At 39.1% G+C, this 22,286-nt stretch overlaps 1 protein-coding gene across 1 annotated transcript; it reads left to right on the top strand.

Moving 5' to 3' along the window:
- The first annotated feature begins 326 nt into the window (after positions 1–326).
- Positions 327–5,878, top strand: LOC132119215 (uncharacterized). Its single transcript, XM_059529006.1, has 4 exons — positions 327–353; positions 569–662; positions 995–1,051; positions 5,020–5,878. Exons 1-4 carry the CDS (start codon positions 327–329, stop codon positions 5,577–5,579), a joined length of 738 nt encoding a protein of 245 aa, XP_059384989.1. The 3' UTR covers positions 5,580–5,878.
- Positions 5,879–22,286: the final 16,408 nt, after the last annotated feature.

Genomic DNA, 22,286 nt, shown 5'->3' with positions numbered 1-22,286 from the left:
TCCATAATAATGGGAAATCACATCACCACATATTCATCATCATACACCACATCTATTTCTACAGTTCTTTTAAATGACACCAGGCTCCACATGGGATCAAAGTGATTCTCCTTTTCTCCTTTCACTTTCACTTGATGGAGTAGGCTATAAATAGGAGACAGGGGTATTGAGTGAGACCCAACGACACTCCACCAAAGAGAACCTGTGACAAACTAAAATGTCTAAAAAACTACGATCAAGACACCATGGGCAGGACAATGGTAAGTGCATTTTAATACAAAGATCTGCGCTTATTTGCACTTTGTATGGACCACCCAATTGGCCCCATGACGGAATCCAATGCATGGGCGAAGGTATCATACATGTAGGTCTTTTATCTGTGCTTTTGCAAAGTTCACTTAATTTATCAGGACTTGGTTTCAATTTTAGATTTTTTTAATCTGACTCCAATTTGTAATAATAATTTAATAATTAAGGCTGTATTTCTTATTAAAAACTGATGACAAATATCGATTTTGTATTAATTTGGATCATTTTGAATATCCTATTTAAATTTTTCCTTTATTAGGGATGCCCTAGTGCTAAGAGCCTCTCGTCGGCTGATTTACGCAAACCTCACGATCACAAACTCACCAGTTTTGAATTTAGAAAGAGGATGCAGAGTGAACTAATATCTTTAAAGGGATACTCCAGCCCAAAATGAAAATTTTGTAATTAATCGCATACCCCAATGTTGTTCCAAACCTGTAAAAGCTTCATTGGTCTTCAGAACACAATTTAAGATATGAAAACCAGGAGGCTTGTGACCATCCCATTGACTGCCAAGTAAATCACACTGTCAAGTACGCTCTTCTGTGTCAGAGACACTGCACGGATGCGCTGTTTTCGTTCAAATCAAAGTGTAAATACACCTAGAAAACATATCTTTGTGTCTTCATGAGGAGATCATTTCAATTCTTACAACTGCATTAAAGCTCATTTGTTTTATCTGCAGATGAATTCCATAATATACCCGACACCAGACATTTCAACCACGGAGATGAGGAAACCGGTAAGTGTATTGTAATAGTTGGTCTGTATTCACTAACACTGACTTTGCATATACTCTACATTTTAGCGTTATTTGTTAATTTATGTATTTAATTTTGTTTATTTTTCCCCTTTTTAATTTTTTTCAATGTAGTTTGTTACATGTTTCGGAGAAAATCTGAATTATGTTTCTTAAATGAAAAATATATCAGAAGTCAGAAAGAGCTTTATTACCAAGTATGTTTACACACACAAGGAATTTGAACAATATATTATATATAATGTAAAAATATATTATTATACTAACTCATTATAAAATTGTAGGCAGGAATATTAGCTCGCAAGGTTGAGTAAAACCAACAAGTCGAGAGCAGTTGAAAAAAAAGAGACGTGGAGTCAGACACTTTCTGTTTGCATCCTTTGTCACAGATGATGTGGTTTAGATGCAATATTTATCCAATACACAACCCTTTCAGACATTTTCATGAAGCAACAAAAACACTGCCTAATACAGCACATATACAATAATATTTAAAAACCAATAAAGTGGCTTTATATATTTCTGTATGTTTTATTTTGTGATACTTTTGTGATGCGATTCTTTGATGGCATGCATGACATTCACATGACTTCGGTGCCATCTCAAGTCTCAAGTATTTTTTCCCCGCATCCATCTTGAAACTGCTTACTGTACCCCGCTTTGGTCTCTCATCTCCAGGTGGAAGATCCTTCAGTGCTTTGGCTCCAAAACTCTGGAAATCCCTTTCTTTAATACTTTGGGGCAATTCTACTATCTTCTCTTTCAAATCTCATATCTATCGAACAGTATTTAAAGGCCACCTCTGTTTATGTATATGTATGATTCTCTGCATTTTGAACGTATATGATTATTCATGTGTTTATGTCTGTATCTTCCCCATTTTCTCCTTGTATAGCAACTTTAAGCTTGGGAAATGCGCTCAATAAATAAACATTATTATCTTTGAAACACCTATCAAGCAGCTTGTTTAGCCATGCAAGGGCTGTTCCTTTCTCTTCAAATAAGGAAACATCAAATTCTCTGTAGCAGTTCACAGATACAATTAAATTGTATCACACACACACACTAAGAGTGAAAGTGAGTAGACCGTTATAGTAACCTGAGACAGAAGACTCCTGTAAAAGTTTGAAATCAGATCATAACTAGATGAATCAAGCATTCCTGATAAATTTATGCTACATATTTATTGAATTATGATGTTAAAATTAGATTATGGATAACAACATGTTTTCTCTTATACTTCACAAATCTAAGCTTTGGCAAAAACTAGTCTTTCTAACTAGGGAGCATTATTGATTATTATTATTATATTGTATATAGGGGTTTTACAGGCATGTAGTATCTAAACAATAGTATTACAGATTATTATCTTTATTTTTATTTTATCTTTATTAATCTTTCTCCATTCAGTGGATTTTACATTTTGCTCTGATTTTAACTTAAAAACTGCAATACCTGAAAAATAGTTGTATGGGACATTAAGTTTTCTTAAAGTTAGTCCATAAAGTTTGACTTGCATCTTCCTTGTTGAACTGGTTTACTCACGACTGGAGTCCTTTAAGTCCTTTTGTTGTTTATTTTCAACACCAAACATTTAACACTTCTTTCAGTCTTCTTACATAAATCCACTTGCGTTACATCAACTTATTTGTTGTATCTTGATGAATTGTAATTCCAGGTCACAGTTATTTTCGATCACGGTCATAAATTTGTGTTCTGCAAAACTTGCGCAGCTTAAAGGGACAGTGCACCCAAAAATAAAAACGCTGTCATTCTTCTTCTTAAACGCACAGTATGGAATTTTTGGCCACCAGGGGTCATCAATCAAAATAATAACATAAGACGTACTTTGATGACGTCGGGAAAGAGCGTAGGCTCATGGGAGTTGTTGTTCATTGGAACACGCGCTCTGTCGCTCCCCACATTCCTCACTCATTTTAACGGAGGCCGGCGACACACTGGATGCGTGGCGCAAGCGTCTCAGCTGCGTGGCGTGTCAGTTTTTAATTCGGCTCCCATGTTAATAGGTTAGAGCTTGCAGACTGCCTGTGTGAGCCGCGCGTCTCGCGGAAAACGCGTGCTTGCTAGAAATAGAACCGAGGCCTATTTTTCACGTGACACGCACGCGTGTTGGAAGCGTTTCCAGGCAAAATATAATAGGAAAATATGTTTATATGTAATTTTGTACACAAATACATATTAATTCATGACATTTTGATGTTTGAAGTCTATAGGTTGACATAAATTCAGATATAAATGTAATTTAAAAAATAAATAAATAATTATCGATTTTCAAATATTGCACCTGTCAAACATCGTCTATTTTGCCGTCAATACTGTTGACGGTGTCCTTTATCAGTAGGAATTATATTTATGTTCAACATGAAGTATAGATATTGTTGTCGTGAAGACAAGATCCTGGTCTGTCAGCGGTCTCCCTTCACCTACAGCAGCAGCAGCCTAGTATTTTGACAATCACGTCTTTTCGAACGGAGAGATATATGAATTATCAGACCCCTATCAAATCAATATTCCATCTAGCTAGTAGTAATATATGTATAAAACACAATATATGTTAAAAAAAGCTACTTTATCCAGCTAGATATAGAACACATGTAGATTTACATTATACTCTACATGAGAGCTAGTCCGTCTGCGTTTTACACAAGACATCATCGTTTCACAAAATATACGGATAGATATAGTTAGCTGAATGGATGCATACCTGTTTATTAGAATGCAAGCATCTCTCTGTAGTTTCAGCTTGTCATGAAGCTCTCTCTATCTTGGAAATGCAACTCCAATATTTACCCGTGTCTTGTTTGTTCTCTTGTCCCAAAACTTTCTCATGTCATTTATTTCACCCGTACGTTTGCGCTTCACAGAACGTGCAGGCAAAGCATAATCATGATCCATAACTAAGTTATTGATTTAAGTATAAATACGAATATAAACAATATAAATATAAAATATAATAGTCTCGATCAAGACTAGATACTACTTTTTCTTCTTCGTCTCGTCTTTGCTTCTGTTCACCTTTGTATTTGGCGGTTCCGCAGGAAGTTAGATAAACTAGAGGGGTCAAAGTTTATATGACGCCATAGACGGGCGACAAAACGGAAATAAAGAAACGTGCCGTGTCTTCTAATTAAACTATAATTTTCTCCGGATTTTAAGGTTTGTGGAAACTGTCGGGATAATGTAAGTACACAACTAAAAAATATATATAACATAGATATAGTCATATCTGCTATTTTTAAAGCAGAAAAATTACATATTGTGCCTTTAAGCGTTTTTGGTGGTTGGCAAACCAGCTAATAGGCGCTTTAGCGCCACCTGCTGCACTGGAGTGTGGAACAAAAGTCTGGCTGAGAAAGATATAACAGCTGAAGAAAAATAAAACAATATTCTATGATCTTCATATTCGTTCATATTCGTTCTAGTAGACCTGTCTCTTTCAGATATGAAATATGAAATTAACTGTTTTCCTTTGACTGCTCCAAAGTAAATTTAAGTTTATATTTTTCAAAAACTTCTTTCAATATTATTCTCTAATATTTATATGCATGGCATTCTATTATTATATGTTTTTCTGATTCAGGTTGGTTACAATGTGTACGACAAGTAATGACTGTTTAACTCTGTCATTAATTATTAATTAATAATAAATATTATATTGAGATGAAATATAGTAAATTTATTTCATAAAAATAAAATTGTGGACAACATAAGTGTGACCCCTAAATGAGAGGACAAATTCTAGACCTAGACTAAATCACACCAAATCCAGAAATTACAGCTTTCAAGGTTGAGTCAGAATATATTTTCATCTTCACAATTCAGTGTAAAATAGAAAATACGAGCTACAGTAAATTCATACAAAGTGTGTTATTTTTCAAAATGATGGTCTATATTTGCACTGCACTAAAATGAATGGGTTTTATTTTCAGATGAAGGAAGTGATATACTTTATCAAAAAAGTCTGCGTAAAGAAAAGCCCAAAGCCAAGCTCACTGTTTCAAGTGACATTAAGAAATTAAACAAAAAGGAAACGTGGAAATGGAAAAAGAGTTCTTCAACAAGGCCAACTGTGGAACTTGCATCAGTCAGTGCATCAGGAAGCGGCATTATAGGCATGATTGACACAATTGACAGACCAGCAGATGCCAATGCAGAAGGCACCTATGCTCGAGCTGGAGCATATGCGGAAGCTTTTGAGAACAAACCAGGAAAGAGGATTCCCAAGGCTGGAGTCTATGCAGAAGCAGGAATTGGATGGGCTAGTGCTGAGTTCAGTGTATTAAGGCTAGAAGCCAAAGGCCCAAACGCCGCAGCTAGTGCTGAAGTCACTGCGGCTAGACTAGGGGCCGGAGCAATGGCTCAGGCTGAAATTGGCAGCGCGTCAGCTAGTGCCGGTCCATTTGATGTGAAAGTGGGACTCGGAGTTGACACGGGTGGATATATTGGTTTGGGTGGGGTGGAAGCCAAATTCCTGGGAACTGGATTCTAAATTGATCGAAAAACTAGTATATTTTTTTTTAATTCAGAACTGTCTTTTTCGCTCTAAAAATCTCACTTTTGACTGCTTCCCTTAGTGGATCTTCTGCATATCTACTTAGCACAGGTTTTCAAGCACTAACATGCCGAAAACCCATTAAGTATTACTAATATTTAACCCACTTAATTAATCATTCAAAACTCTTGTTCTCTATATGTTACCCTGGACACACAAAGTCTTAATTTTTTCAAAACTGATATTTATACATCATATTGTAGCTGAATAAATAAGATTTCCATTTATGTATGGTTTGTTAGTGTCACACACCTGGACTCATTTTGTGTGTTTTTGCCCCTGTGACCCAGTTTCTGTCTTCCGTGTTCGGTTTGATTAGTTCCCAGGTGTGTCTATTCTATTTCCCCATGTGTTCCATGTCATGCCATCCACCTGTGTTTTCCCAATTATCCTTTGTATAAAAGCCTTGTCCTTTCAGTTCTGTTTTGTCGGGTCTACTCGTCTACTCGTTACTTGTCAACTTGTCAACTTGTCAACTTGTCAACTTGTCAACTTGTCAACTTGTCAACTTGTCTACTTGTCTACTTGTCTACTTGTCTACTTGCCACTTGTTATTTACTACTTACCTTGTTTATGTTTGATTTAATAAATCCTTGTTTCGTTTATCCCTCGGCTTCGTGTTCCTTCCAGCAGCGTAAGCCGTGACAGAAGACCCGACCTAAAAAATTAAAAAAACTGTGTGTTTTCCCTCCGTTTTGTTTTCCGTTTTTTCACAGTCTTTTTCTTTCCGTAGTGTGTCATGGATCCCCTCTATCGCCCCGAATACCTCCTCCTCCTGCTGGAGCAGGAGGGACTGTCTCTCGAGGACCATACCAGACGGTTTCTCTTGGTAGCTAATGCCACCAGCTACCCGGACCACGCGCTCTGCACCTTTTATCACGCCAGCCTGAACTCCAGGTGCAGAGCGTTGTCGCCCGAAGATGGTCCTCGGGAGGATTTCGCCGCTTTCATAGAGTGGAATCTGGTGAGAAATGGGTCACCTCTCACGGTCGGCCCAATGGAGGATCTCGCCAGGTCCACTCTGGACCCAGAGCCCAGCCTACAATCTCCCCACGGTACGAGGCATAAGCCCGAGCCCACCGATGACGGAGAGCCAGAGAGCAACCCGTCAGACCAGGTGCGAGAGCCGGCGACACTGCCCACCACGAGGGAGCAAAATGTGGAGCGCCAAATGGGTCAAAATGAGGGGGTTTCCAGTTCACCTATGCCAGATCCTCCTGTAAGCCCAGGACGGGCTCCTGATCCTCTGTTAAGCCCAGGAAGGGCTCCTGAACCCCTGTTAAGCCCAGGAAGGGCTCCTGATCTTCCGTTAAGCCCAGGACGGGCTCCTGATCCTCCTGTAAGCCCAGGACGGGCTCCTGATCCTCTGTTAAGCCCAGGAAGGGCTCCTGATCTTCCGTTGAGCCCAGGACGGGCTCCTGATCCTCCTGTAAGCCCAGGACGGGCTCCTGATCCTCTGTTAAGCCCAGGAAGGGCTCCTGTTCCCCCGTTAAGCCCAGGAAGGGCTCCTGTTCCCCCGTTAAGCCCAGGACGGGCTCCTGTTCCCCCGTTAAGCCCAGGACGGGCTCCTGTTCCCCCGTTAAGCCCAGGACGGGCTCCTGTTCCCCCGTTAAGCCCAGGACGGGCTCCTGATCCTCTGTTAAGCCCAGGACGGGCTCCTGTTCCCCCGTTAAGCCCAGGACGGGCTCCTGATCCTCTGTTAAGCCCAGGACGGGCCCCTGATCCCCCGTTAAGCCCAGGACGGGCCCCTGATCCCCCGTTAAGCCCAGGACGGGCCCCTGATCCCCCGTTAAGCCCAGGACGGGCCCCTGATCCCCCGTTAAGCCCAGGACGGGCCCCTGATCCCCTGTTAAGCCCAGGACGGGCTCCTGATCCCCCGTTAAGCCCAGGACGGGCTCCTGATCCTCCGTTAAGCCCAGGACGGGCTCCTGATCCTCCGTTAAGCCCAGGAAGGGCTCCAGCCCCAGAGCTTACTCCAATGCCTGCTCCTCCAAAATTCCCAACCTCCCACCCACTCCTGCCTCCTCCTCCGCTGTCGTCTGGCTGCCCCTCTGCTCGCCCTCAGCCTACCATCATTGTGGTGCGAGCTCAGCGGGACCGCCATCCTCCAGCGACGCCTTGGTCGGCGTCTCCCTCACCTCCGCCTCCAGCCTCTGAGGCCTGGACTCCGCCTCGGCCCGTTGACCCGTCGGCTCCACCATGGCTCCTTCCTCTCCGCCGTGGCCCGGCAGTCCGCAGGCTCTGCCTGGCTCCCTCGTCCCTCCGGCTCCGCCTTGGTCTGGCGTCGTCCATCCTATGCCTCGGGACTCCACTCCTCCGGCTTCGCCTCATCCCTCCGTCCCTCCGGCTCCGTCAGGCTCCTTCATCCCCTCGGCTACACCTCAGTCCTCGGTCACTCTGGCCTCACCGCGGCCTTCCGGATCCACATCGCCGCGTCAGTCACCAGAGCCATCAGTTCCGCCTAGGACCTCCGGCTCCTCCCCGTCACCCTGGCTCTTCGGCTCTCCACCTCGGGCTCCTCCTCCACTTGCTCCGTTGCCGTGGGTCGAGTCCCTGGAGTCGGTGACCATTCCTCCTCCATGGCTCCTTCCTCCGTCGGCCCCACCTTGGGCCGTTATGGCTGTGGCCTGGGTCCTGCTGGGTACCTCCTGCTTCAGATCCTTCCTGTCTCCTCCCTGGCTCCTCCCTCCGTCATCTCCTCCCTGGCTCCTTCCTCTGTAGTCCCTGTCTGCTGGCCCCCTCCTGGGAGGCTGTCCTCTACCGGAACCTCCTCCCAAGTTCCCACCCACGCCTCCCTTTGTTGTTTCTACGGTGCGAGGACGCACCTACCGGGAGGGGGGAGTACTGTCACACACCTGGACTCATTTTGTGTGTTTTTGCCCCTGTGACCCAGTTTCTGTCTTCCGTGTTCGGTTTGATTAGTTCCCAGGTGTGTCTATTCTATTTCCCCATGTGTTCCATGTCCCGGTTAATTAAGTCATGCCATCCACCTGTGTTTTCCCAATTATCCTTTTGTATAAAAGCCTTGTCCTTTCAGTTCTGTTTTGTCGGTCTACTCGTCTACTCGTCTACTCGTCTACTCGTCTACTCGTCTACTCGTTACCTGTTACTTGCCACTTGCCACCTGTTATTTACTACTTACCTTGTTTATGTTTGATTTAATAAATCCTTGTTTCGTTTATCCCTCGGCTTCGTGTTCCTTCCAGCAGCGTAAGCCGTGACAGTTAGGAGGACAATATTTGGCCAAGATACAACTATTTGAAAATCTGTAATCTGAGGGTGCAAAAAAATTAAAAATACTGAGAAAATCAGCTTTTAAGTTGTCTAAATTAAGTTCTTAACAATGCATATTACTAATCAAAAATTAAGTTTTAAATATTTATGGATGGGAAATTTACAAAATATCTTAATGGAACATGATCTTTACTTAATATCCTAATTACTGTTGGTATAAAAGAAAAATCTATAATTTTGACCCATACAATGTATTTTTTGGTTATTGCTACAAATACACCCCAGCGACTTAAGACTGTTTTTGTGTTCCAGAGTCACATATTGAACATCTTTTTTTTTTTTATTCAATTATATCTCTGTATAGTTATCATATTGTAAACCTATTTCTCTATATTCCTATCCAAATGTAGGATTATGTATCGTTATCTGTCAAAACTTCAAACATTAAACTCACACTTGGTTGTCTAATTTGACTTGATGTATAATATTACGTTTTGTTTCTCTCATTTCTGCTATTCTTTCATTCGAGCTGGTTTGTCAACCTCTTTATTATTATTATGAGCTATTGCTGTGTTACCTTTCATGTGGCCTGGTTGGTGTTTAATAGTGAGGTCTATAACTCTTAATATTTCATGAATCATCTTAGCTAAACCAGCATGTTTATTTTATTGACCTTTCGGTTTGGTAAAATGCTCTCTCACTTTAATTGTTTTCATTTTAGAGTCTATTAAAACCTGTTTCAACATAATTAGTGTCTGTTATTGGAATGCAAGGTAAGATTTCATATCTAATCAATATCTCTTGTGGCTTCTGTGGTAAAAAAGCTGTGTAATACTTGCCGCTTACTAGAGACGACTTTCTTCACAATTGACTGTGTTGACTGTGATGTTAGCATCATTCATTGATTTGTAAGAAAATTACAGCATGCATTGATTTCACAGTCTATTTCTGACTACAGTAATTGATTTTAAAATAATTTTCTTTAATCCAGTATTTTTTTTCACATTGTGTCAACATCATTACTCCAGTCTTCAGTGTCACACAATCCTTTAGAAATCAATCAAATATGCTGATTTGCTGCTTGAGAAACTTTTAAAGAAAAAAAAATACTTTTATTTAAGTTGATCAAACTGTGATGTTTAGAATATTACAAAAGATATCTGTTTCATATAAATGCGGTTCTTTTCAATTCACGGTCTTGACAAAAACATGAAACCATTTTCATCTGTGGATGCTTTTCAACTGCACTTAAAAAAAAATCATAATAATATTTTATTGTATTAAATTTTATGTTATATATTGATGCACACCTGAGCTTACACTTTGGATTTTGGGGAAAATATTAATAAAAAGGCGATTTTCTGCTTCATAAGTAATTAGACAATATTCATTCATGAGGAAGTGTAACAAGTGTCTATTTGTATAAAGTGTAATTTTCACTGAAGAACACTAAGTTATCATTATACACTTTAGGGTGTTGCAGAAAAAAAAACATTTCTATATCTTAAATGTCATAGATTTTCCATCAAATATTCAGCGATACGACGATGATGAGAACAGACTCAACATTCAGAAAGAAAATGAAAGCATATAATTTTTCAGTAATATTTTCCCCCTAGCCTCAACATTTGCCAAAATTGGATACTACAAACATTGTTTGCTAATCAATGTTTATATGTGAATAAAGGCCTATAAATAAATCATATCAAGTAAATCAAGTTCATCATTGCTCATGTCTCTTCAGAAGACTTGGATTAAACCACTCAATACACATGGATTTATTTCACAATCTCTTTATTAACTTTTTGAAGAATCAGTTTTGGGTGAATACTTTCAGTGGCAGGACAGAATTCTATCAGATTTCAATTGTATATAAATATTAGGACTGCACGATAAGATTGTCATGCACATCTCGTCAGTAAAGTCAGTTCCATGATTAGTAGTAAATCTCCATCACGTGCTTTCAGATGGAGCGAATAATAAACAAATTTCAGATGTTTTTCAAATTTTTTACATTAGCACCTTCTCAGTGAGCATTGGGAAGTTTTCTTCTTCGTTGGCTCCTTTGTCATGTGGTGTGCCCCAAGGGTCCATTTTAGGCCCTCTTCTTTTTTCACTTTACATGCTTCCCTTGGGTGCCATTTTTAAGAAATATAGATGTTGATGATACACAGTTCTGTCTTCCAGCAAAAACTGACAGCAGTGATTCTTTGGATGTGCTCTACGACTGTTTTGAGGTGATAAAATGTTGGATGGCTGATAATTATTTTGCAATTAAATGAAAGCAAAAGCGAAATTCTGATTTTAGGCCACTAGGACTTAGGATCTCTTTCTGCAAATGTTCAAACCTATGTAAGAATCTTGGGGTTACATTAGATTTGTTACTCAACTTTGAGGAACAAATTAGCACATTGGTAAAGGGCAGATTCTTCCATCTGAGTTCTTTAGATGATTAAAATATACTTCAAACTAAGAAAAATAAAATAGGGAACCAAAAAAAAAAAAGGTTGTTCTGTGACACACATTTAGAAAATGTTATTTTTAAGGGGTGTTTACATGACACATTTTTCAACTAAAAGATGAAAATTGTTCCCGCCTCCTTCTTCCCGATGACTATTAGAGTTTAATTTATTACAGTGGTGCCGAAGCCCGGGAGAACGAAGGACGCGCTGCTGAAGATCTCTCGCCGCTGTGGTGAATCCGCGGTGCCATCGAGCTGGCGAGGAGGATGCCGCCATGGACGCTCGAGGCGGTGGACTGGAGCGAGTTGCCGGGGACGGGCGAGCTCGCTGCCGACCGCCCGCGATGTGGAGGGACGGCTGCCATCCGTGAGGGATCGGAGGAGTCGGCGCCGTTCGCCAGGGGGCCGGAGCCTGCTGCCTCCGTGAAGGTATCCGGAGGAGCAGGGAACGGGGGACTCCTGCCGGCTGCCCAAAACCGGAGGAGCCGTCGCCGTCCACCGGGCGGCGGAGGGGTGTCGTGCCGTCCGCCGAGGGCCGTCCAGTGCCACCGCCAGGCACCACGGAGGAGATCGCCCAGCCGGGGGAGGGCCGAGCAGCAGTGCGTCTGGGAACCGGAATTTTATTTTATTTTTTTCTCTCCCCTCTCTCGTCTCTGTCGCTCCTCCTTCCATCTCCTTTTCTCTCGCCTCGTCTGTCCTACCCCCAGGTTCCCGCAGGTTCCCATGAGCGGTCCCCCCGGAGGGGGGGGGGGGGTATGGCGCAGTCTCGAGGGTACCCCCCGGCCTGCGAGGGGCAATGTGGGTATGTGGCGAGTGGGGCGGGGCCGAGGGACGTGGGAACAAGGAGTGAGGCCGGCAATGATTGGGCAAATCAGTGACACCTGCGACCCACCGCCGGTCTCGAGTCCCACGTAGGAGATGGAAGGATATAAAACTGGAGCGACGACAGTGAAGGACGAGAGAGGACCAGGCCTGGGCTTTTAGTTGTGTTTTGGTTTTATTTTGTGCGCATCAGTCGTCCGTGAGGGGCTGGTGCGCTGTTTTGTGTTTATTTTGTAATTAAAGTTTCATTTGGATTGTCCGCCGGTTCCTGCCTCCTTCTTCCCGATGATTATTAAGGTTTAATTTATTACAGATGTTCACTGTAGCATCAAAATGCTAATTTACTGGTAATGTTACAACTTCTCATCCCAGAAAACTGAAAGAACTGATTAAAACTGTAATTTACTGGTAATGTTCCAGAAATCTCGTAATGACACAGAGTGGCTAAACACCTACACCTTGAGACCGGGAATCAAAGCAAACACTGAAGTTTCAAGATGATCTGGCCCTTTCATGATTTTGCAGGCAATCCTCATTCAAGTAAGCAAGAGTGTGTGACTTCTGCAAACACACTCTACACTAATAAAAATAAACCTTTCAAAAAGATCCTTGCCTGGAAAGATTTCATGGATGTGGGGGTAAAATTTTCGTCATGAAACTATTGATGCAAAAAAAATTTATCTTAATTTTAAGTGTGTTGTGTTGGATTTTTTTATTAAGGGATGATCAAACTAGACTAGTATTTTTTGGACAGGATAAGATGTCATGCTCTAGAGCTTCTGTTTTAAAAAGTAACAGGACATATTATAACAAATATTACAAGTCATAGTTTATGTGTTCATAATACACCACTTCTATTTGTACATTTCTTTTAAATGACACCACAGGCTCCGCAAGGGATCGAAAGTGATCAAGGGCTTGGGCTCCAATCACACCTACCGCAAGACTTCTCGTTTTTGGCTTTCACTTTCAGTTGTTGTTGTATATATAGGGGACAGGGGAACTGATTGAGGCTCAATGACACTCAACCAGCGACGTATTGAGACTGAGAATTTGTGACATAATAAAATGTCTAAAAAACTTCAATTAAGCCATCGTGGACAAAATGAAAATGGGGAGTGCATTTTAATAAAGCTTGTTGTTTTTCTATACAATTGTGTCTGTTTCCACAGCATTAAATCTCATTTGTTTTATTTGCAGATGAAGACTCTGATATACCCACTATCAAACATTTCCACCATGAAGAATACGAAAATGGTAAGTGTATTGTAATAGTTGGTCTGTATTTACTGACACTGACTTTGCATTAAACTCTAAATTTTAGCGTTTTTTGTTAATTTATGTATTTAATTTTGTGTATTTATGTACTTCTTAATTTTCTCAATGTAGTTTGTTATATGTTTCTAAATATTCCCAAACACTGAATAAAATATGGTCAAATACGGATCTTTATTTAATAAAAAATATATAATATATTAAGTAAAAATATAGTATTACTAACACACTATGAAGATGCAGGCAAACCTCAGACTGAATCACACCAAATACAAAAATATTATCTTGCAAGTTTGAGTAAAACCAAATTTTTACATTTACAATGTTTAGTTCAAAATGGCATAAATTTATATAAAGCTTTTCTAAACATCTGTGTCTGTTTACACTGCAACACATCTGTTTATTTTGCAGATGAAGAATCTTCTACCAAACAGAGGCAGAACCGTGACATTAATGAAGTCGCAGAGGCTACACTAAAAAAGCCAAAAGCTCAAGATACAACATCTAGAATTGACACGACTGACACATTGAACAGACAACAAAATATCATTGCAGTCGGCAATTATTATGTTAAAAACGAATCTTATTTTTCAGATTTGACAGACTTTAGATTATTTGCAGAAGTTGGACAAGCTCGACGAGCTCGTGCTGAATACAGCATATTTGAGGCAGAAACCAAAGGTCCAAGCACTTCATTGGGTGCTGGAGTCAGTCCGGTTAAAGTCGGAGCAATGGCTCGAGCTGAAGTCGCCAGTGCATCAGCTAGTGTCGGTCCAGTTGGTGTGAAAGTGGGACTTGGCTTTGACATGGGTGCATCTGCTGGTTTGGATGGGGTGGAGGCCAAATTTCTGGGAACTGGAATCTCAATTGGTCAAAAAAACAGCATATCTGTTCTGGGTTCAGAAGCATCATGTTCAGTCATGTAGTCATAGAGGTATTAATTACCGTGGAATATTAATGTGTAACATTTTACTTCTGAACCATAGGGGGAAACCTCCTCAAGGGGAAAAAAATTAAAAACATATAGACAAACAAAAACTTTTTCCAACTTTAACCAGATTAAATGCAGAACTAGTACTGTCACTGAATACACAGAATTATACTTCAACGATATGAAAATAATGTTGTTGTTTTAGATTTTATAATTCTACAAATCATTAAAATCATCATACAAATCATCTACATATCATTAAAGGAACAAGTAGTTGATTGTGAGTTGATGTTTCTATTTTTTTCTGAATATATAAATGTGACCCTGGAGCACAAAAGCAGTCTGAAGTCACTGGGGTATATTTGAAGTAATAGCCAAAAAAAAAAAAAAAAATTCGAGCATCGCGTTAGTTCAGTCAGGCCACGTTAGTCACGCTTGCATCAGCTGACAGTCAGCTGACAGTCAGCTGTTCCTGACGTGTACCAATCCAGTCTTGACACCTATCACCTGTGGTCTATTTAAATTCCCATTCTTCAGTGTCTCTTCCATCGCATTGCTGCTTGCAATTAACTCCCTCCTCCAACCCCAACTCCACCAACTGAACCAGTAATCTGATCTAACTTTGTTTTTTCTTTACAGTCTCTTCATTGGAAGCAATCTCTCACATTTTGTTTACAACTCACGTAATTGTGAATTGTAAATTATATATATGCTTATAATGGTTCTGTTCTGTACCCCAGGGGGGTTTGTCTTGCTGCTCTCCCCACTCTGTCCAAGCATGGCTGCATAGACAGGCGTGTGGAGTTTTGCCCAGAACATAACCATACCGCCAACACTAACTGTATGCAATTATAATTGTCAAAAATATACTTGACGGAAGTCGTCCTGATTGAAAAACATTATATGGGTCAAAATTATCTCAGTTTTGACAAATTTACACTTAAGTTTTTGTGGTCCATGGTCACATAAATATATATTCGAATGTCGAATTTATTAGACCACCACTCAATGTAAAGTTTGTGCCACAGCTGCCCTAAACTTACAGAATTGGTAATTACCATAACTATCATTTTTTTATGTTTCTATAATGGTTATTCTACCAGGATGTACAAGCTCTTTAGTCAAAGTAGTACTTGTATTGCTGAAATATAATTATTGTTGTTATCCAGGAATTTTCACATTTATTGTTTTACAAGAAAGGAGGAAAAACTAGTAAAGCACTGTATTATTATTATTAATTATTATTATTATTTGGAAGTCAATAAAAACAGAGACTGTGGAAAAGTGCATAAAAACTTTTTTTCAGCAAGAATGCAAGCTGTTATCGAGGTTTTCAGCTTTTTATGTGTTAAAAACTTTTTAGTTGTTTCAGGTTGTTATTTACCTAATAATTGACAGTAGTATTTTTAGATTCCTAAAATAGATAAAAACAAAATGGAATTTGATAAACAAGTCAATGCCTAAAAGTAAAAGTAGTAGTTTCTTACAATTGCGGATCATTGCCAGAATCTTTTTGTTTTCATGACATGGAAACTGTGATTCCTGCATAATTTCATCCAGATTAGATCATTGCAACTCATGATCGAAAAGATCCAGCATTTCTCCGGTTCTGGCATCTCTGCACTGGCTTCCTGTTGATTTTAGAAAATGCATTTGATATTTAAACAACGTGACGCAGGACGGGAAAATGAGAACTGCTTTGGGCTGATACTAGCCACACAGCGAAAATACAATTCACAATTGTATTCTCTTTTCTAAACTGGATTCTAATTGTTTCATTATGTAATTGGCATGATACAATTTTACTTGACAGATAATAAATTGTTATATTTGATTTATTCTGTTCTCTTCTGAAATCTTAAAATTCTACTTTATACTGAAAATTTTAAGTAGATAATTGTGTAGGCTACCATTTCTGCAAATCTGGGTCCAGGGCAGATCATACTTAAGTACCAAGGGGGCGCTCCATTAGGAATCTTCTGATTTCTGTTTGTCACACTGGCTTAATAAGTTACAGCTTTTGTGATTATAAATACACTTTTTATTATTTGCTAGCAGGGTGCGGCACTTAAAGGTATTATAATCATCCTGCGATTTCACCAAGTATAACATGTTCCTGGATCAACATCTTTGTTGATCCTTGAACAACATTCCAATCAACCAATCAGAATTGATATTCAATTGAGAATTGAGAACTTTTCAGGAAATATTTGTTTAGGCTATGTCTACATTGATCCAGATACATTTAAAAGTGGCGTTGTAATTTTAAACTGCTTTCCATCCACACTAGTGTTTTCAAGCGTTGTACAAAAGTGTCTAATCCACAAAGAAACATCAAAAAACTTTACATTTGCTTTCTGAGTATGAGTAAAGCCTCAAAAAAGTTCACTGCAGATGATACACATAGAATAGACGTGAGACGTTTTCATGCAGTTTTTCTGACAGAAATTTTATTTATTTTATTTACGAAAAGAACTCACCATTCACTGACAAGTCCAGGTCGCACACACTCTCTGAATCTCTAAAATGTCTGAAAACCGACCATTAAGCTACAATAGGCATGATGAAAGTGGTAAGTGAATTTAAATAGTTGATCTATATTTACAGACATTAAAAAACTTTAATTAATTACAAATGAAAATTAAAAATGTTGTAAATTTACATAACACTGGTATGTATGTCTAAATAATCCCAAACACTGAGAGTGCAATCTCTGTACATGGAAGTCATTGTTGACATAAAAAATATATATGTAATGTGTTTTTAAAGCCAACTTGTCACATTTAAAATGTTCTAATGTTCATTGAAAATGATAAATTCATATAAAGTGTTTTTTTTTTGTTTCTAAATGTCTTTGTCAGTTTGCACTGCATTAGAGCTAATTTTTATTTGCAGATGAAGAATCTGATATACCCACTATCAAACATTTCCACCCTGAAGAAGACGAGAGTGGTATGTGTATTTTAATATCTGGTCTATATTTACTGGCATTGAAATAACTCTACATTTTATTGTAAATTGTTAATTTATGTGTTTTATTGTTAGGTAAAAAGATCTGTAGCTCTTGAGAACCTACAGAAATGCTGATGAACAGTTTCTCCTGTAGAGGTCAGAATCTTGTAATGTGCATGTCTCGTTGAACTTCTAGAGTTGAGAAGGTCTTCAACAAGTATATTTGATCAATAGTATACTAACCTAATTTTGAAATTATTTTTAATTGACTCTTGACTTTCATCAAATGTTACACGTAACAGCAAAGCTTCAGGAAGTTTCACATACAGTTATGTTACTCAGAATGACATGTTTGGTTTGTATCCTGAAAAGTTAGTAACTGAAAAATAAGCACTAGCTCTAATTAAACTAGTTATAATTAAATACTAATCCATATTAAAATACTATCTAACAAGTAGATGCATAAGCACTAGTAGCCGATGAATAAATACTAGTTCTTAATGGAACAGATAATAGTATACTAGTAGTAATTAAATAGTTTACTAGCATGAAAATGTTATTACATTAAGGAATAAATGTTTAAACAGCTTTCCATAAACACATGGCATGGCTTTTCCCTTTTCTGTTTCACTTTCAGTTGATGCATAGTCTTCGTATATAGGGAGTGGCAGTAATGACCAGACACAGATCCATACCCAAAGTAAACTACATGCTGTTCTTGAGCCACTTGGAGTATATGCATGGTTTTGGTCTCTTTTGAAAGGTGACACTGTTTAGGAACAAACCTAATAATCACTGTAAGTCTTGCTGGTATTAAGTAACAGAACTGTGAACACACTGAAAACGGGGGGAAAAAAAACATTCCACCTACATTGTTTTTTTTTTATTTTAATGCTTTAGTAGAGTCAAAAACTTACATACAGCACCTTTAAAGGCAGTAGCACCTAAAGAATATGAACTATTAGCATAAATAAGTAATGGAATATAGTAGTATACTAGTTGTAACTAAGCAGTTTACTAGTAGCATGAAAATTACATTAGTGTTAAAACAGCTTGCTATAAACGCATTGCAGGATTTTTTCCCTTTTCTGTTTCACTTTCAGTTGATGCATAGTCTGTGTATATGGGAGTGGCAGTAATGGCGAGGCACAGAAAAACCCTTTGAAAACCCTTGAGTTAGATAGTAATCAAAATTAATATAGGCTATCAAGTCACTCAGGGTGTACCAATCCATTTCCCAACATAATTATCAGTAATGAATCTGAAATAGCATCCTCCAGTTTCACATCACTTAGTCTAATGGTGCAGTAATGCTGTTTATCTCGCTGAGCCTGAATCCTCTCACTTTATTCAGAGTCCTTAGACAAATCTGGAAACATTTTCCAGTCTAACATTGGTTACAATTAACAAGTTTTAATTCAGCACTTATGCACCTGCTGGTAGATGTTATGACTACATAATTTTACAGGCAGTCAATTTTTAAATATGTGTAAAAAAGGTTCAAACATTCACTGACGCTCCAGAGGGAAACAAGATTCATTAAGAGCTGGGGGTGAAAACTTTTGAACACGATGAAGATGTCCAAATATTTCTTATTTTGTTGAAATATAATTTTTTTCCTTTTAGTTCTGTCCTTCGTAAGCAACTGAAGATAATTGTTTGTTTTCCGGAACACTAATTAAGTACAATTTACCTTGATCTTCAAATTCCAAAGGTCCCCCAGTCCCCCCCCCCCCCCCCCCAGCTCTTAATGCATCTTGCTTCCTTCTGGAGCATCAGTGAATGTTTGAATCTTTTTTAATAGTTGTGTTTGAGTCCCTCAATTGTCCTCAGTGTAAAAAAAATGGATCTCAAAATCATACAATAGTGCTGGAAAGGGTTCAAATATGCAAAGATGCTGGAAAACTGAAGAATCTGCAGGACCATAAAGAGTTTTCTGAAGAACAGTTCTCAGTTTAACTGTTCAAAACAAACAAGGTACTCATGCACAACCATCACAAAACAGAAAGACAGTTGTGGATCATCCAGGTAACCACACACAGTATTAAGAACCACATGCTTTCTTAACTGCTGCTTTTTCACCGCTGTCATTCTTGTTGTGTTTGCTTTGTTATTGAGAGGAAAGTGCGCAGCACATAGTTCCATATTCATAGAAATGCTGCCCTCACAGTATATTGCTACAAAAACATTTCTAACTTCTTTTTACTTCCAAGCCATGAATAAAAAACAACTTTGCAGTTTGCAGTGGGTTCCCAAACCTTTGAATGGGGTTATTTTAATAATTTCAGCAATTCTTTTTTGTCTTGTGGTCTATATGCAAACATCTTTTATGTAAAATATCTTACTCAGGACAGTAATAAAAAAATAACATGCATTTATTATGATCTCTCTTATTTTGTTAAACATTCACATTTTCACAGATTCTGCAAGGGGTTCCTAAACCTTCGCATGCCACTGTATATATATATAATGACACAATGCTTTGGAAATTACTTTCATGTATTTTATTTACTCATCCTCAGGCCCTCCAAGATGTAGATGAGTTTGATTCTTCGTTGGAACAGTATCCAGTGTAGAAAATCAAATCACTGATTATAATAAGTTTTATTGCTTTGTAGTGTTTGATCGGTGCAGCTTCTGCAGTAATGCGGTCGATGTACCGGTCTGTCGTGGTGAAGAAAGAGCTGAGCCGCAAGGCGAAGCTCTCGATTTACCGGTCAATCTACGTTCCTACTCTCACCTATGGTCATGAGCTTTGGGTCATGACCGAAAGGACAAGATCCCGGATACAGGCGGCCGAAATGTGCTTTCTCCGCAGGGTGGCTGGGCGATCCCTTAGAGATAGGGTGAGAAGCTCAGTCACCCGGGAGGAGCTCAGAGTAGAGCCGCTGCTCCTCCACATCGAGAGGGGTCAGCTGAGGTGGCTCGGGCATCTGTTCCGGATGCCTCCTGGACGCTTTCCCAGGAAGGTGTTCCGGGCACATCCCACTGGGAGGAGACCCCGGGGGAGACCTAGGACACGCTGGAGAGACTATGTCTCCCGGCTGGCCTGGGAACGCCTCGGTGTCCCCCCAGAAGAGCTGGAGGAAGTGTCTAGGGAGAGGGAAGTCTGGGGTTCTCTGCTTAGACTGCTGCCCCCGCGACCCGGCCCCGGATAAGCGGTAGAAGATGGATGGATGGATGCTTTGTAGTGTTGCACTGCTTGTACTTGTTGTAGACACTGCGTTACTGTGAAGAACACTTTAAAGGGGTCATGACATTTTTTTTTTTTTGGTTTGTTTTATTATGTCCCCTGAGGTGCAATTACAATATTAATATAGTTTTTTCTTCTTATTTAATCTTATTGTAAACAGCTACATCTTCAGACCCACTCGCTGCACGTCGACTGAATACCTGTGAGCATGACAACGATGCGATGATGCAAAATTAGCCATAGTTGTCTTGAGCTGGAGGTGTTCATATGCAAACGACTGGTGCTAGGTGACGTCACCTTGCCCCATAGGATCTACAACGAGCAGTGTTTGGAGCTTGATTAAATAAATGCTTCGTTTATAATGGGGAAGAAGTCTTAAGTTATGAAACTTGCAGGAAGTTTTAATGGTACAAAGACCTCTTATATACCGGAAGATCAAGGCAAATTTGGTTTTTCATCTTATCACCCCTTTAAATATTTAAAGGACATTTTGCTATAAAGATTGTAAAAGGTTCTTCATGAAACCATAATATAGAACCTTTATTTTTGAGCATGTGCGCGTGTTGAATTTTTGTCAGCTTTGCATCAACAGAGTCTTAAGAGACAATCAAACTAGATTTGTATATTTCAGACACTTCAACGAACAGAATATGATGTCATTCATTGTGTAGGAGTGAGCAGGGTCTTAGGTTGTTCCAATTAAACGCATTGCAGATCTTCATGCTTTTTCGCTTTCTCTTTCAGTTGATGCACTACTCTGTGTATATAAGGAGTGGCAGGACTGACCAGACACAGATCCTGCGACACTCCATCAAAGACTTACTGAGACTGAGAACTTGTTGCTCCCTAAAATGACTGAAAACCGACCATTAAGCTACAACGGGCATGATGAAAGTGGTAAGTGAATTTAAATAGATGATCTATATTTACAGACATTAAAAACCTTTAATTAAATACAAATGAAAATTAAAAATGTTGTAAATTTATATAACACTGGTATATATGTCTAAATAATCCCAAACACTGAGAGTGCAATCTCTGTATATGTAATAAGTTATTGTTGACATGAAAAAAATTTCAATGTGTTTGTTAAACCAACTTGTCACATTTACAATGTTCTAATGTTAATTGAAAAATGATAAATTCATATTAAGTGTGTTTTTTTTCTAAATGTCTTTGTCTGTTTGCCCCACATTAAAGCTCATTTGTTTTATTTGCAGATGAAGAATCTGATTTACCCACAACCAAACATTTCCACCATGAAGAAGACGAGAGTGGTACGTTTATTTTCTGGTCTATATTTACTGACATTGAAATTACTCTACATTTTAGTGTTATTTGTCAATTTATGTATTTTATTGTGTATTTATTTATTCAAATACAGACCCTACAATTTGCAAGGTTGAGTAAAACTAACTTGTCACATGTTCTAATGTTTAATGTAAAATTGCATGAGTTTGTATAAAGCTATTTGAACTGCAATAAAGATAATTTGTTTTATTTGCAGATGAAGAATGTGATGTACTTCATAGAGAAAAGCCAAAAAAAGGAAAACAGAAGATAACATGGAAAAACAAAAAGGGAGTTACAAAAAAGCCAAGTGTGCAACTTGCGTCAGTTAATGTTGATGCGCTTGAAGTTGTAAATGTAATTGACACGTATGACAGAACAGCAAATGCTTACGCAGAACACAAGTATGCTCGAAGTGGAGCATATGCTGAAGCATTTGAGAACAAACCTGGAGAGAGGATTCCTAAGGCTGGAGTTTATGCAGAA

This window comes from Carassius carassius, chromosome 38 (assembly GCF_963082965.1).
Source record: "Carassius carassius chromosome 38, fCarCar2.1, whole genome shotgun sequence".
Lineage (NCBI taxonomy): Eukaryota > Metazoa > Chordata > Actinopteri > Cypriniformes > Cyprinidae > Carassius > Carassius carassius.
This window is presented reverse-complemented; position numbering and strand designations above follow the sequence as displayed.